Source organism: Lutra lutra, chromosome 4, assembly GCF_902655055.1.
Source record: "Lutra lutra chromosome 4, mLutLut1.2, whole genome shotgun sequence".
Lineage (NCBI taxonomy): Eukaryota > Metazoa > Chordata > Mammalia > Carnivora > Mustelidae > Lutra > Lutra lutra.
In genome coordinates, this window is record NC_062281.1 from 1,643,531 (window position 1) to 1,658,588 (window position 15,058).

A 15,058-nucleotide genomic window follows, 5' to 3' on the forward strand; every position below is an offset into this window, starting at 1 on the left:
CCTCGTACGGCTGGTCATGCCGGCTCTGTGGGTCCCGGACTCCAATTCGCCCTGGTTCATCCTGTCGCCCTTGGAGCCAGGGCTGGCATGGGACAAGGGGACGACCCATGGGAGGGGAGCGGGCACGAGAAGCCAAGGACCCGGGGCTCCAGGGAAAAGTGACAGGCCCACCAATTCACCCGGCCTCCCTCTGAGAGGAGTCCCTAGAGGGGGCTGGGGGGACCCCAGGAACCCACCTACCACCCCTGCTTTCAAGCTCTTCCCCTGGGAGCAGGGTCTGAATCCACCCAGCTCCCAGCCGGAAGGAGCCCACCAGATAGAGTGGTGGACAGAAGCCACTCAGCGGCCAGAGCAGACACAAGGATCGGTGGGTGGACAAGCTTCTGCGCTGCCCCCATGGCTTTTGGCAGAACGGTGGGGCTGGCAGGCGGCTCCGCACATCTGGCTTCTGCTCTCACATGCGCCCTTTTGGGCTCTCACCCATCATGGGACCCTTTGAAATCTCTCTCTGCTCCCCGCACCTCCCCGGCCCCCAGCCACAGGGCAAACGGGCACACTGCCCATGTCTTGGGTCCTGCCGTGTGAGCTCCGCGACAGCCACCAGCCCTCATCACTCCTAGCAAGGCCGCAGCTCTCCACCGCCAGGACCGCAGAGGATGCACCTGTTCCCGCTCTGAGGAGGGGAGCTGGTCATCGGACACCTTGGGGGGCACTTCTGGCTACCCCTAAGCTTCGCAGCCGTGTTGAGCGGGAAGGGTGAGCTCAGGTCTGTGCTGGACCCTCGTTCCACTTCCTCACAGGAAAACCAGACACTGTGAGCTGAGGGTCCACCCTGTGCCAGGGGGTCTTACCTGGTCCCCACCCTGCCATCTGATGGACAAAGAAGTCTGTGTGATAAATGGGGCTGGGCCTGGGGCCTGGGGGCTGGGCAGGTCCTAGCCTGGCTCCTCCACTGAGTCAGCGGCCAGGTGAGTCAGAGCTGGCGGGAGCAGCCCATATAAGAGGGCAGCCTGGTACCTGCGAGCCAGCCTCGACCCAGGAAACCATGCGGCTGCTCCCTGGGCTCTTGCTGGCCGCTGCCTTGAGCCTGGAGCTGGGTGAGTACAAGGGCCACCTCTGTCCCCACTGCTCTAAGCCAGTCCCCCAACCCCAGCCACTACCGAGCCACATCCTGCCCCCCCACCCCCTTTTCTGGGCTCTAGACCCTCCCCACCTGCCACCTCCTACCTTCCGCTTGTGGACAGCACTCAGGAGCTCTCCCCCACCCCCTCCTAGACCCACAGGCCCATCCGCGGAGCCCACAATGCTGTCCTTGTCCCTGCAAGGGCCATCAACCTCCCAGCGCCCTGCCTGGAGCTTGACAGCCCGCTCCCCCACAGGCTTCTCCACTCAACAGCGACCCTCACACTGAGTGTGAGGGCCTCTTCCAGTTCTCCCTGGTCTGCCCCTGTTTCCTAGGACCACCCTCTTCTGGACCCTAATGGTTCTCTTCTGACTGGGACACGGGTCTCTCCTTCTTTTGCTCAGGCTTCCTTCTGGCGCCAGTTCCCCACTCTGGCCATTTATTTCTGTGTTTGGCGCGCCCACGTCTGCCCTTGCTGGCCCTGTCTGGTCCAGCTCCAGGCCCGGCGGACCAAATGCCTGTCTAAGGGCTTCTCGGGGAACTCTGCCTCAAATGGGGCTGCCCAACCTGGCCTCATCTTCCTAGTGCACCCGATGGGGGACGGCGTCTCCGCCCACCCACCCACAGCCCCGAAAGAAACCAGCCGGCCCCACACCCCCAGCTCTGACAAGGCCTCTGCCTCCACTCCTGGGAAGGCATCTTCCTCATGGCCCGTGGCCCTAAACGAGATGGACACGGGGAGTGTCTGTACTGCCCCTGGCATGGCCGTCCGGGATCGGCTGCTGTCCCCCTGCAGGAACCTCCGGCCCCAGGCCCTGGCAGGCTCTCTGTTCAGTGCGGAGGGTCTCACCAGCGAACCCTAAGAACTGCCCCAGGGTCGTCAGTGTGGATGGACAGGGGTGGGGAAAGCCTTTGTCACCTCCAGCGCTAAGTCACAGGCCCTCCTCCCTCCTCTGGCTCCGCTGGGGTCCAGCGGATCAGGGGAGCAGCACATGCCACAGCATTGCTGGTGTCCTCTCCCTGCTCCCGCCCAGTCCCCACGCCTGCCCTGTCAGAGGGAACACACGGGGTGCAGAGTGGGAGGGGTCCCATCTGCGGCACAGCGAGCCAGGACAGGCCTCGAGCCTGGCCAGCTGCTCCCACAGCCCTGCCGCCAGAGGCTCTTCTTCCCCCTTCTCCCTCCTCCCTCCCCCTCCCTTCCTCCCCTCCCTTCCTTCCTCTTTCCTTCCTCCCTCCCCCCTCCCTTCCTTCTTCCCTCCCTCCCTCCTCTCTCCCTCCCTCCTTCCCCCCTTCCTCCCTTCCTTCCACGAAGCTCTCCTGGCCTCCACTAGGTACAGCGGGGGATGCTCTGGGGCCGCAGAAGAGTGGGTGAAACACCCCACCCATGTCCTTCAGGTCAGAGGGGGTGGGGTGGGGAGGGAGCCCTGAGCAAGGTCACATGGGGGCAGGGATGCTGCCACCAGGCTGGGGCAGAGGTGCCAGCCGCTCGTGGGGGGCATGTCAAAGGAGGAGCCATCAACTCTGCCTGGAAATCCAGAAGGCTTTCTTAGAGGAGGTGGCATTTGAGCTGGGGCCTGTCTTGCCTGGAAGTCAGAGGGAAGAGCATGGGCGAAGCAGGGAGGCGTCTGGGCGAATGAGAGAGGAGAGCAGAGGAGAGCGGGAGGGAGGCGGGGACTGCATTTCTCAAGGGGCTCCCTTGGGGCAGAGACACCCCAGTTCCCAGGTGACAGTCCCCTGTCTGTCCATTAGGTGGCACACGCAGCTTACCACGCCGTCCTCGGGCGTGATGTGCCGGTGGCTTCAAGCAGCAGTGATGAGCTTTGTGACAGGAGCTGTCACCTTTCGTGGTCTCGGGCAGTCTCAGATTGCTCTGCAGGGCTGGCCGATGAGTCGGGGCACACTCCCATGGTGGGGACTTCGCGTCTCCATCACTGCTCTGGGGCTCTGGGAGGAGGCTGCCCACAACCCCGGGGCTGAGCAGAGGGCTCAGGGCTGGCCAGGAGGTTTGTGCGCCTTGCCCAGGTGTGCATGTGTGTGCCCGTGCACACTGGGGTTTGGTGAAAGTGTGCAGCGCCTCACAGTGCCCACTGGCCCGGGGTCGGAGAGTGAGGTGATCTGGGGCAGATCCAGGGCGATGGTGGTGGCGGGCTGGGGCAGCCAGCAGAGGCCTGAAGGATGGACTGGGGCATGGGCGGGGCGGGAGGAGCCCGCCCCGAACTGTGGTGCCCTGAGGTTCGGATCCTGCCGGCAGTGAGCATGCCCCTGTGCGAGTGTGCTGCGTCTGCACTGGGGACTGCACTGCTGCACTGCTGCGTCTGCACTGCTGCGTCTGTCACTGCGTCTGCACTGCTGCGTCTGTCACTGCGTCTGCACTGCTGCGTCTGTCACTGCGTCTGCACTGACCACTGACCACAGGAACCAGAGAAGGAGGGGCAGGCAGGGAGGGAGGAAATTCAAGGCAAGGAACATGGTGGGGAGGGGTGCTGAAGGACAGACAGCCCCCCGCTGTGTCCCCATTCGAGGACAGGGCTGATGGGCAGATCTGCCAGACATTTACGGAATGAACTTAGTATTTCAAAAGCCTCCAGGTTGTCCTCAGAGAAGAAACATTGAACAAAACTGCGCCGGCCGCCCTCCCGTCCCTTTCGTCACCCGGCGCTCCTGTCCCCATGGCTTCCCACTCCCCACGGAGGCCGGTGAGCCCCCCCTCCCACTGCAGCCACCAGAACGAAGGAGCCTGTGGGTCTCAGGGGTTCTGCTGACGGGGAAATGGGCACGGCCACATCGTGGGGATCCCTCACCACCTTCCTCCCATCTCCAACGCCTCCCAACCCCCAGCTCGTTCTGCGTGAAGCCGCTGCTCACGCCATCCACTGGGTGGGGAGGTCGCACAGAGAGTCCGCGAAGACCCCATCCTGCTCCTCAGCCCAATGCTGTCCTGGGCCGGGGGACCAGCAGAGCCACCTCCAGCTGCAGCTGACCCCGCTGTGGCCCCGGGCCTGGCCACCTGCACCCTGGGAAGAGAGGTCCTGCAGGATGGAAGGGCAGAGGGCCAGCCCTGGGCTGAGGATTGGGACGGGGTGGGCTCCCCACCCCCCCCCATCTAGAAGGTCTTAAGGGACTGCGCATGCCAGGATGAGAGCCTAGGGTCCTGAGAATGAGAGGGGGGTCCTGGGTGGAAAGAGAGGGTGTTGTCAGGCCAGCATTGCCCACACCTGTGTCCCTCTCGATCTGTGCGTCCATCCACCTGTCCCGCCGCCCATGGCTGACCCGCCTGTCCCTCCTCCGCTCGCGGCTGCAGCGCAAGGCTTGAACTGTCACCAGTGCAAGGGCTTTGGAGGGTGCACCCATGCGTCCAGATGCCCATGGGGCTCCAACTACTGTGTCAGCATCGCCACCCGTGAGTAAGGGATGTGTGGGGTGGCCCAGCTGTGCCCTCCCTGCCCAGGAGAGGAGACCCAAGCTCAGAGGGGGCAGAGCTGGTCCAGGCTCCCAACGAGGCTGGAACAGGATGGGAGGGGCACCCACTGACCTCAGTGCAGGAGAGGACTCAAGGGAGGAGGCCAGTTACACCCAGTTTGGGCCGTGACTCTTGTCTTGGTGGCAGGTGAGGCGGGGGCACAGACAGCTCAGGGCCTCAGGGAGCTTGCACTGTTTACCTTCTGTCCACCCCAGGAGTCCCCTTCAGCGTCGCTGACCTGCCTCTGGTGACCAAATCGTGCTACAGTGGCTGCCCGGACATCTCTACCCTTGGCCTTGGCCCCCACGTGTCCATCGTCTGCTGCCAGTTCAGCCTCTGCAACACGGACTGACCGCCCCTCCACCCTCAGCTGCCGCCCCCCCCAGGACCCGGCCCAGGGTTAAGAGATACCCGGAGCCCCAGGCTGACGCTGCTCAGGCAGCTGAGAGGGGGCACCAGCTGGGGGGAGGTGCTCCAGCGTCCCAGTGTGCAGAGCAGGAGGTCCTAAGAACTAGAGGTGGCATTGGGCGGGCCAGAGGAAGAGGGAGGGCCCCCGGCAGAGAAAGGGACCTTTGGGGGAACTGGAAAGGGGAAGATGGAGGGAACAGAGCAGACAGGTGAGAGGGGGAGGCTGGAGGCGGCTCGGCCCCCACCCATGCACAGGTGCAATCGCCTTCGCACACCCACACGCACACCCACGCACGTCCCTACACACCACCCCCACATGCTGAGAAACTTTTAATCAGGGCTCCAGCCGGCCTCCAGCTGCGGAGTGGACCAAGACCCTACCCCACCAGGGGCCATGGATCCTCCCCACCACATGACCCCCAGCACAGCGCCCAGCCCTTGCCTTGTCCTTACCCTGACCACGGTCTCATGAAAGAAAACGTGGAAAAGCCAATGCGGTGGTGTAGCCACCCAGTGTGGGGGGTAGTGTCCCAGCAGAGAGTGACCCTACAGAGAGGCACAAGCAGGGATTCGGGCTAGCGGGGTGAGGACAGCACGCGGGAAGGGCAGGACTGCGCAGGCGTGGCATGCGGCAGGTGCAGGGGCGGGGGGCGACACGGCACAGGCGGTGGGTAGCTGACCACCCCGGGAAGAAAACCAAACCAAACCAAACCGGCTCTAGGTTTCACTCCCACTCACTCGAAAGGCATTCCAACTGAATCACAGATTTAAGTGTTAAAAAGAGAAAGAGAGAGAGATTGTTAAAGTGTTTGGCGTAGAAAATCGAGACACCCAGCAATCCCATCCGCGGGCACATACCTGCGCCGGACGAACCCAAGTTCACACGGAAGCCTCTCGGTGACCGCTCACACCAGCCTCCCTCGTAACAGCGACAGCGTGGATAGACACCCCGGTCTGTCCAGACCGCGCCCCGCGCTGCCAAGGGCGGCAGCACGAAGCTGAGACCTGAGACGCGGAGAGCGAGAGGCCACATGCGGAGAACCGCAAAGTGCGCTCCGCTCTCGTTTCTGCGAAGCGCCCAGCACAGGCCAATCCAGGGGGCGGGCAGCCAGGGCAGGCTGGGAGCGCGCTGGTGCGGGGCTGGCAGCCCGCGGGGGCGCGGGGGCGCAGGGCTGCGGGGAGGGCTCCTTCCTGAGCCTGACTGGGGAGGGTTTCAGGACCTGTGAGTACACCAGCTCTCCGTGGGTGAACTGTACGGAAGGCGACCCGTGTCCAATAAAGCTGATACAAATTTCAAAGAGAAAAAAAGAAAATGTGTTTGCAAGAAAAACAGGACCGCACATCCAGACTAAGAAAGGCTCATGACCACACAAACACAGGAAAGATTGCGCTGGGCAAAACCAGAGCGCAGGCAACAGCACAGGCAGCCCCCACGGCCGCACCACCCCTGGGCGCAGTGAAGAGTGCTGCCCGGTCCCACCAGCAGATTTCCCCGAGGAGAACGTCAGCCACACGCAGAGCCAAAAAGGAGCCTTTACATCTAGGAGCGAGCACACGGAGAAGAGGGGGTCAGGGCAGGCGGGAAGCCACCCCTCTGTGCCCTGGGGTGGGGCGCAGCGGTCCCTGGCCGGCAGGTCTGCTGCCTGCCCCCGGAACTGTTCAGTGTTGCCCCCCCGAAACGTCACCAGACACCTGCAGCAGGGAGTGCACACCCACACGGCCTGCAACCCCCCTGCTCCAGGCTTGAGAATCTGGTGAAAGGCAGAGCTCCCAATGTGAGGGCCTGGTGAGGCCTGGGTGAGCACCCGGTGAAGCAACTTGGGCCCCGAGGCAGGGGTGCTGAGTCTTGAGGCCTGAGACCCATCAAGAGCGGATGGGTCTTTTGCACGGTTCCTGCAAACCCCCTGGGAGGGTCAGGCCGTGGTGGGTGGGGACCAGAAGCGCTATCACATGACAAGGAGTGCACGGTGTTGGGGGGCTGGGCAGCGAGGGTTCCCAGGTGTCCCAGCACAGATGGGAGCAGCCTCACACCTGCCGGCACACAGGTGACCATATATTAGGGCACGTCCACATCGGGGTCCTTCAGGAAGGATGCAGCCAAAAGAACTGCCTCGGGGATAATGTCACTCCCCGCATTTTCTTCACTGTGTAGAAACATGGAGCCATCAGGCTACTCTGCTGGACGCCCCGCACAGGGGAACGGGTGAGCAGGAGCCAGACACCCCACAGCCTTCCTGGGGGCCTGCAGACACTGCCCAGAAGAGGCCACCCACAGACGGCTGGGGAGGAAGCCTAGTCCGGAGATGGAGTAGCAGCAGAGAGCCCTGACCCTGGTCACACTCTGAACCCTGACCCTGGTCACACTCTGAGCCCTGATCCTGGTCATGAGCCCTGACCCTGGTCACATACTGAGCCCTGATCCTGGTCACATACTGAGCCCCGATCCTGGTCATACTCTGAGTCCTGACCCTGGTCACATTCTCACCCTAACCCTAGTCACATCCTGAACCCCGATCCTGGTTACACTCTAAGTCCTGACCCTGCTCACACACTATACCTCAACCCCGGTCACACTGCAAGTCCTGATCTTTGTCACACTCTGAGCCCTGACCCTGGTCACATGCTGAGCCTTGACCCTGGTCACACACTGAACCCTGACCCTGGTCACTCTCTGAGCCCTTACTCTGGTCATACTCTGAGTCCTAACCCTGATCACACTCGAGACCCCCACCCTGGTCACACTCTGAGCCATGATCCTACTCATACTCTGACCCTTGACCTAGTCACACTCTGAGCTCTGACTCTGGTCACATGATGGACCCTGATTTTGTCACACTCTGAGTCTGGACCCTGGTCACACTCTTGAGCCCTGCCCTCGAGGCTCCTAGTAGGACTGGGGGATGGCTGGAGACCTCTCAGCATGGAGGCATCCTAGACAGAGCCCACCCAAACTCTGACTGAGCCACATCCCTCCGGGACTGAGTAGACAGGCGCAAATTTGCAGTTAAGTTTCAGCCTGGCTGCCCAGGGATCAGGCAGAAACTGTAGGAGGGGTGAACGCCCAGGGACAAGGGGTGTGCTCTGGATGGAAAGTACAGGTGGGGCCCTTGGGTCTGAGCACAAGGAGCTGGGCTTGGTCCGGGCTGCAGCAAAGGAATTGGGCTGGACCGAAGGAGGAAGCTAGGGTGTGTGCGGTGGGTGTCTAATCCGGTTAACGGCATCCGCGTCCGCGCCGAGGGCCGCGGCGACTTGCTCAAGTGTGAAATCAGACAAGCCCGGCTGCCGCTTGTGCTTCCCCAGCCCGCGCGAGGCGACCTGCCCAAGTCCGCAGCTGCCAGGAGCGTCCGATCCTATGCCCGAAGCAGAGTCAGTTGTCAGTGTTGTGTGCTAGTGTCGTGTCTCCAGAGCTGTGGTGAGGAAAGCGCGATCCAGCAGGGGAGGTGGCTCCCCCAGGCCGGGTGCTCCTGGAAGCCACACACCCAGCCCGGAGATCTGTGTCTAGAGGGGCACAGGACCCGTCAGCTCCCACATGGAGCTGATCTCAAAGGAAAGCCAAGGACCGCATAAACGCTGTGGGGTGGGGGTGGGGGGAGTCCCCAGACAGAATGTCAACCACAGGAGGGGGGGCGAGGAACGGGCATTCCTGGTGACAGGAAAAGCAGGAGCAAAGTCTTGGAGAGTAAGATTTGGACCCTCTGGGAGGAGACAGAGGAGTTGGGTGGTTTGCAGCGTGGCCTCAAGTGAGTCTGGGCGCCATGGCCTTGACTTCCCAGCAAGAGGCCCTGGGACCTGCCAGCAACCGTCCCCACCCTGCCCCGGGCTTCACCCTGACAGCTGTGGGCTTGCTAGAGGGTGTGACTGGTTCACGGGTAGAGGACATCCTAGGGCGGCTGAAGTGCAGGCACTCTGGGGAGGATGCGTGTGCGCCTGTGTGTTGGGGGGCAGCAGCGGCTGGAGCCACACTTCGGTGCTGTCTGGGCCTTGGGCAAGGGCCTTGCTGTCGATGGCCTGACCTACAACGGTCCAGGAGAGCGTTGCCCAAGGGGCAGCCTCTGTGGTTTCTTTAGAGACCAAAGTGTACCTGCCTCTCCAGTGGGCACTGGGGCTAGTGTCCCCAAAGTGACCCTGGCCCCTCCCCAGCTCCGCCCTCCACCCAGGACCTTTCTGTTGACCCAGCTCTCTTCCTGTCTTTGTGCCCATAAGCCTGTCAATACACTTCGGCTGGTTGTCCCAGCAGCGGTCTCTCCCTGTATCTCCATGCCCCGCGAGATTCCCTCAAAGGTGCTGGGGTGGGGGGGTTGCAGGCCCCCTTGGAGCATTCAAACCCAGAATTACTACCCAGACTCTGCCCTGGAGGCAGGTCTGGGGACCCCAGTGGGAAGGGTGCCTGGCAGAGGCTGAAACCAGGGTGGGGGTAGGGGTGGAGGAGGAAGGAGAAGGTGGGGAGCCTGGGGAAGGGAGTCATAGAGGGAGGTGGGGGCCCCAAATCACAGAGAGGGGTCATCAGGGCCAGGAAGGGACCCCAGGCTGTGAGGGGGGAGAGGAAAGGGGAAGAGGACAGGGAGGGCAGGAGGAGTCCCCACAGAGGAATGGGGCTTCCAGTGCAGGCGGGAGGGGCCCCAGTGGGTGGAGGGGGGCGGGTCTCTGCACCTCTGCCGCCCACAAGAAACCTAATCCCACTAATCTGCTTGGCTGACCGGTCAGGTGGCTGCACTGGGTGTCCACTGTCCCTGCGGGCAGGCTGAAGGTGAGTGTGCTGCAGAGCAGGGTGAGGACTAGACCATGAGGGGGACATGGCTGGTGCTACTGATGCTGGTGCTGGCGACCTGCGGCCACGAGCTCGGTGAGGGGCGCGGGGCAGGGGGGCCAGGGAGCGGAGGAAGGCGGGGAGACCCAGGAGAGGCGGGGTGGGGAGCAAGTGTGAGCCGCAGGGAAGGGCGCAGGTGTCTGAGGGGGAGGAGGGCATAGCCCCAAGGGCCGCCCCCCAGGGCTGGGGTGGCTGCAGAGGCTCTGGGAGCCAGCTGGGGAGCTGCATGTCACTGGGGGCCATGGGCACCCCGGAAAGGCTGTAGCTGGAGAGGTCGTGGGCAGAACCATGTTCCCCAATTCTGGGTCCATGTGGAGGCAGGGCTCAGGGGCATCTTGGGGAGACCAGGAAGGCTCTGGGAACTGGGGCTGACACAGGGGTCTGAGAGAACACCTGGAGAAGATGCCCCAGCCCCTCGGGGCCCCCACACTCTGCCAGAAAAGGAGCTGGGCAGTGGGGGCCCCTGCCAGAGGGGAAACAGATCAACCAGAGGCACAGTGACACGCAGTGGGGGTAGAGCCTGTGGCCTCGGCTGTGCCGGACCAGCTGGCCCTGGTCAGGCCAGCCAGGCTCCTGCGGTGGGTGGGACGCAAAGCAGCACACCCTGGGGCCCCGCCCCTGCCGGCCCGCACCCCGACCTGCCCCGGGTCCCCGAGCTGTGGCTCTTCCCTTCTTTGTTAATCTGGCACCTGTGGGTGCCCCAGGCCCAGCCCGGCCCACCCTGCACCCCACACACCTCCTTGTCTGTTCCCGGTGCCCACTGTCGCTTGTTGGGTGCTGTGCTTTGCTGGTCAGGATTCCAAGGGGGTGTCCGGCCACACTGAGGCCCTCCCTGACCCTGCAGGGACGCCTGGCTCCCTGCAGGTCCCTCCTCGATGCTTCCAGAGCTGTCCCCTCCCCACCTTGGCTGAGACCTCCCAGAGTCTGCGCCGCTGGGCACCAGCAGCCTGGACGGCGCGGCCCGCTCAAACCTGGGTCTCCGGGACGGGGCCTCGGGGTGGGGCAGGGCAAGCCTGATGTGTCCTTTGTCTCTTCTTACCCAGCGGAGGCCCTGCAATGCTACACCTGTCATGAGCCTACTAGTGTGTCCAGCTGTGTTGCCGTCGCCACCTGCAATGCCAACGAGACCATGTGCAAGACCACCCTCTACAGCCTGGAGATAGGTCCGCGGGAGCTGGGGGGCGGGGCGATAGTTACGCGAGAGCTGGGGGGCGGGGCGATAGGTCCGCGGGAGCTGGGGGGCGGGGCGATAGGTCCGCGGGAGCTGGGGGGCGGGGCGATAGGTCCGCGGAGGCTGGGGGGCGGGGCGATAGGTCCGCGAGAGCTGGGGGGCGGGGCGATAGGTCCGCGGGAGCTGGGGGGCGGGGCGATAGGTCCGCGGAGGCTGGGGGGCGGGGCGATAGGTCCGCGGGAGCTGGGGTGGCGGGGCCGGGGTCCCAGGGTCAGAGCGCCTCCAGGACCCTCACCCTCCACCACCTTAGCCATTTGTTTGCAAAAGGGTTTTTGGTTCCCAGCAGTTAGGCCTCCCTCCCTCCTCCTTTCTTTCCTTAAACGGAAAGGAAGCCTCCCCTTGCCCGGGGATTCCCCGGAAAGGTATGGCCTCCCGCAGCCAGCCAGGAGCCCGCACTTGGCCCACAGAGGGGGAAGGAAAGAGGAGTGGGGAACGGGTCACGCCACCCTGGGGTCATGGGCTGGACGTGGGGGCCCTGAAGCTCGCGAGCTGACCGGACACCCAATATGGCCCACAGTATACCCCTTCGTGGGGGACTCCACGGTGACCAAGTCCTGCGCCGTCAAGTGTGTGCCCTCGGACGTGGACGGCATCGGCCAGACCCGGCCCGTGTCCTGCTGCAACACGGACCTCTGCAACATAGACGGGGCCCCTGCCCTGGCCGGTGGCTGCGGCCTGGCCTTGGCGCTGGCACTCCTCCTGCTGGGCAGCCTCGGCCTCTAGAGCCCCCGCCACCTCTGTCCCCACCCCCACCCCGCTCCCTGTGAGCCAGTCCTGAGTGTCCCTGAAGAAGCATTGTTCCTACACCACGCTTCCTGAATCTCCTTTTTGGCAGCCCTGTCCCACCAGGGCGGGGAGGGCTTTGAGCCTCGAGTCCAGCTCCCTCCACTTGGCCCTGTGTCCCCCTCCCACCCCTTCTCAGCCCCTCCTCTCCTGGTCCCTTCCTGCCCCTCCTGGCCTCTGGGTTCTCTCTGGGGCTCTCCTCACCCACATGGCTGCCTCTGTCTGTCTCCTCTCCACATACCAAGATGTGCTAAGCAGGGATGGTCACTAGGGCAGGAAACCTGGCAGGGTTCTGCTCTCTGGGCCCTGTGGGGGGCCTGACTGGTGGGACAGAAAGCGGGACCCCACAGGCAAGGGCAGCACTGAACCTGCCAGGGTCGGATCACAGGTGGCTTCTCGGAGGAGGGGGCCATTAAGGCCAGGCTATGAATGACAGAGATCGTTTGGGTAGAGGAGGGCAGGCCAAGTCGGGTGGAAGGAAGATCCAGGCGGGCTCAGAGTGGCCTGGGATCCAGGACCCGTGAAGCGCCTACTGCCCGCTCGCCTGGCCCCTGGTGACATGGTCCCCTTCTGTTGGCCGGCTGGGCTTGCTGCTGGGCGTACCCACCACCTGCCTTCTCCAGGCCCACCGAGCCCCACTCCCTGGGGGCCTAGGGCGGCCCAAGCGCCAGCGCAGACGGGACCTTCACTCCGTCTTGACCTTGGCCCGCACCGAATCCTCCAGATCACCCTCCTGGGAGTCGCCTACCCCAGAGGCCTCTTGTCCGGAGGGCTCCCAGCTTTGCATCTGGGTTGAGACTCGATGCTCACACACACATGCATACACACGTGTGTGCGTATACACGTGGTCCTGGAAACACACAGTGCGGGCCATGGACTTGAGGAGGACAGGCCCCGGCTGTCTTCCTCCCCAGGACTGCCTGAGGGAGGCAAGAGGGGGAGGGGAGGAGAGGGCCTCCAGTCACCCTGGAACCTGCGCCTCCTCCCTGTCCTCCTGCTCCAGCAGCTCCTCCTGGGCCCCTGGGTGAGTTGGCCCGGTCCTGGGAGGGGGGCACAGCACTGGGGTCCAGCCTGAGTTGGGTCTGGGAAGCCCTCTTTCTGGCTCATCCCCACTGGCCTCTGAGTCCAGAGAGCCCTCATAGTCAGCCCTCGCCCCCCTTCTGGGGTTTCCTTCTCTTTGATGGTAGAGAGCAGCAGCCAGGACCTGAAGCAAGTCTCTCCTGGGGCAAGGGACACCCCGTGCCTCTGAGAGAGGAGACCAGTGGCCAGAAGGCCTGCTATCCCTGGGACCCCCGGAACTCCACATCTCTGCCTCCTGTGACAAGACCTTCCATCTCAGGGGCTCTGTGGTCCTGAGCCAGATCCTGGGGGACAGAAACCCCCCCCCCCATCCCAGCAAGCCCTGTACCATGTGTCCAGCACAGACTGGTCGCACAGCCTGGCCATCATCTGCCAGAGACCCCTGACTCCGGGAATGGCAGGGAACCTGGGAGGCCAGGCACGGCCAAGTGCTGTCAAGATGCCTCCGTTTGGGGTTGCAGCTCTGAACTCTGACTTGACCACAGAAAAGGCCCCGTCCAGTCATTCAGCACCCCTCTCTCCTGGCGTTCCTGTGTCTCTCACAAAAGTGAGGAGAGTGGCAGGGTCACTTGAGCCCTAGAGCCTGGTTTGGGACCCAGTACACACACACACACACACACACACACACACACACACACACACACATACACACACACAGCCCTCCAGGGAAACATGGGAACACTCTGTTCCCCCCCTGGCCACTGCTCCTGCCTGGCCTTCCCTCCCCTCCGAAGCCAGAGCCAGGGCCCTTCCAGGCAGCCTTCGGCAGCACACAGGGGGTCTCCCCCTCCTGCCCACCCCAGCCGCCTTCTCGGCACACTCGCCCCACCACTGCTCCAGGTTCCTGTCCGCCCCTCTTCTTCCCAGCTGCCCTCGGAGGCACAGGATGTTCTGCCTGGTTCCAGGTGAAAGAAAGGGGGTCAGGAGGGTTCGTGAGCAGACTGGTTGCACAGGAGGTCAGGTGGGGCCAGGGCCACTCAGTCTGTCAGACTCCACACTAGACACTCCCCAGTTCCTCTTGCAACATCTGGGGCGCAGTCGCGGGACCAGACCCCAGGGAAGGGCCGCCGACTGCTGTCCGCACCCGCACCTGCCACGTGAGGCCCGGCTGTTGGCCTGGCAGCCACCGCGGCCTCTCCCTTCGCAAGCAGCGCCTCCCTTGGTTTCCTCAGTCCACGAGGCCCCATCACACCTGCCCTCAAAACCGCCTTGGGTCCCTAGTCTCATCCTACCCACAGGAGTACGGTCTAGAGGGGCAAGGGAGTCACCTCAAGGCCACACGTGCAGCCAGCAGCACGGCCAAGACCAAAACCAGGACCGAAACCAAGACCTCCTGAGTGCCGATCCCTGCTTTTCCAAGCACGTCATCCCGCCGGGAGGCTGCAGGGTGACTCCATACCCAACAGCAGGGCCCCCTCCACACACCCAGCTGCAGCACACTCATACTCTGTCCTCGGCCACCTGGCCAGCCACCTGCTCTTCAGTCCACCATTTATCGCCTCTCCCCATCTTTCCTCCCTCCTTCATGCTTGCCCCAGCCATACCCTCCACCTTCTACCCATCCACTTCCTCAAACATCGCCCGCCCGCCCACCCACCCACCCACTTACCCAACCAGCCACTCACCCATCTCCTCACCCGCTCACCCACTCACCCGCCCACTCATCCATCATCCATCCTCCCATCCACCACCCATTAGGCCGTCCGAGGACAGAGAAACTAGAGGGTCTGGAACACCAGGAAGACCCCTGGACGAGGGGCACCTGGCCTGGACCTTCCAGCACGGGGAAGAGTTGAGGCCAGGACGGGAGGCCGGGGAGGGCGCCCACCAAGAGGCAGAGAACAGACAAAGGTGTGGGTGCGGGAAAGCCTGCGGTGAGAGGTGGGCCGTGAACAGTCGGAGAAGGCCGTTAGGCCGGGAGGCAGGGGTTGGGCAGAGCCCTGTTGTCTGGGGCCTAAAATTGGGAAGCTCAGACTTGGTCATTTGTAGGGAAGGGGCTGGCAGTGACTGTGGGGCCTGCCTGGAGCCCACACCCATCAGCCCAAGAGGAGCCTGGGGGGGCCCATCCCACCCCACGTGACGCCATCCCCACCCCACCGGGCGCCCACCCTCCTCTGCAGCTGGCCCGCCCCCGCCCCGGGCCTGTGCTCTGGCCGGCTTCTGTGT

The 15,058-nt window shown here is 63.7% G+C and overlaps 2 protein-coding genes across 2 annotated transcripts; both read left to right on the forward strand.

The window, feature by feature from the left end:
- Window positions 1-348: 348 nt before the first annotated feature.
- SLURP2 (secreted LY6/PLAUR domain containing 2) lies at window positions 349-4,943 on the forward strand. Its single transcript, XM_047723991.1, has 3 exons — window positions 349-1,097; window positions 4,425-4,523; window positions 4,799-4,943. Exons 1-3 carry the CDS (start codon window positions 899-901, stop codon window positions 4,933-4,935), a joined length of 435 nt encoding a protein of 144 aa, XP_047579947.1. The 5' UTR covers window positions 349-898; the 3' UTR covers window positions 4,936-4,943.
- Window positions 4,944-9,695: 4,752 nt separating this feature from the next.
- LYPD2 (LY6/PLAUR domain containing 2) lies at window positions 9,696-11,832 on the forward strand. Its single transcript, XM_047723993.1, has 3 exons — window positions 9,696-9,834; window positions 10,842-10,961; window positions 11,547-11,832. Exons 1-3 carry the CDS (start codon window positions 9,774-9,776, stop codon window positions 11,750-11,752), a joined length of 387 nt encoding a protein of 128 aa, XP_047579949.1. The 5' UTR covers window positions 9,696-9,773; the 3' UTR covers window positions 11,753-11,832.
- Window positions 11,833-15,058: the final 3,226 nt, after the last annotated feature.

Excerpts from the sequence above, each read along its gene's own strand:
- SLURP2 (XM_047723991.1), top strand. The coding sequence starts at position 899 with ATGGGGCTGGGCCTGGGGCCTGGGGGCTGGGCAGGTCCTAGCCTGGCT. Across the intron at positions 1,098-4,424 it reads TGCCTTGAGCCTGGAGCTGG|CGCAAGGCTTGAACTGTCAC; the intron begins GTGAGTACAAGG and ends TCGCGGCTGCAG. Across the intron at positions 4,524-4,798 it reads CTGTGTCAGCATCGCCACCC|GAGTCCCCTTCAGCGTCGCT; the intron begins GTGAGTAAGGGA and ends TGTCCACCCCAG.
- LYPD2 (XM_047723993.1), top strand. The coding sequence starts at position 9,774 with ATGAGGGGGACATGGCTGGTGCTACTGATGCTGGTGCTGGCGACCTGC. Across the intron at positions 9,835-10,841 it reads GACCTGCGGCCACGAGCTCG|CGGAGGCCCTGCAATGCTAC; the intron begins GTGAGGGGCGCG and ends CTTCTTACCCAG. Across the intron at positions 10,962-11,546 it reads CCTCTACAGCCTGGAGATAG|TATACCCCTTCGTGGGGGAC; the intron begins GTCCGCGGGAGC and ends TATGGCCCACAG.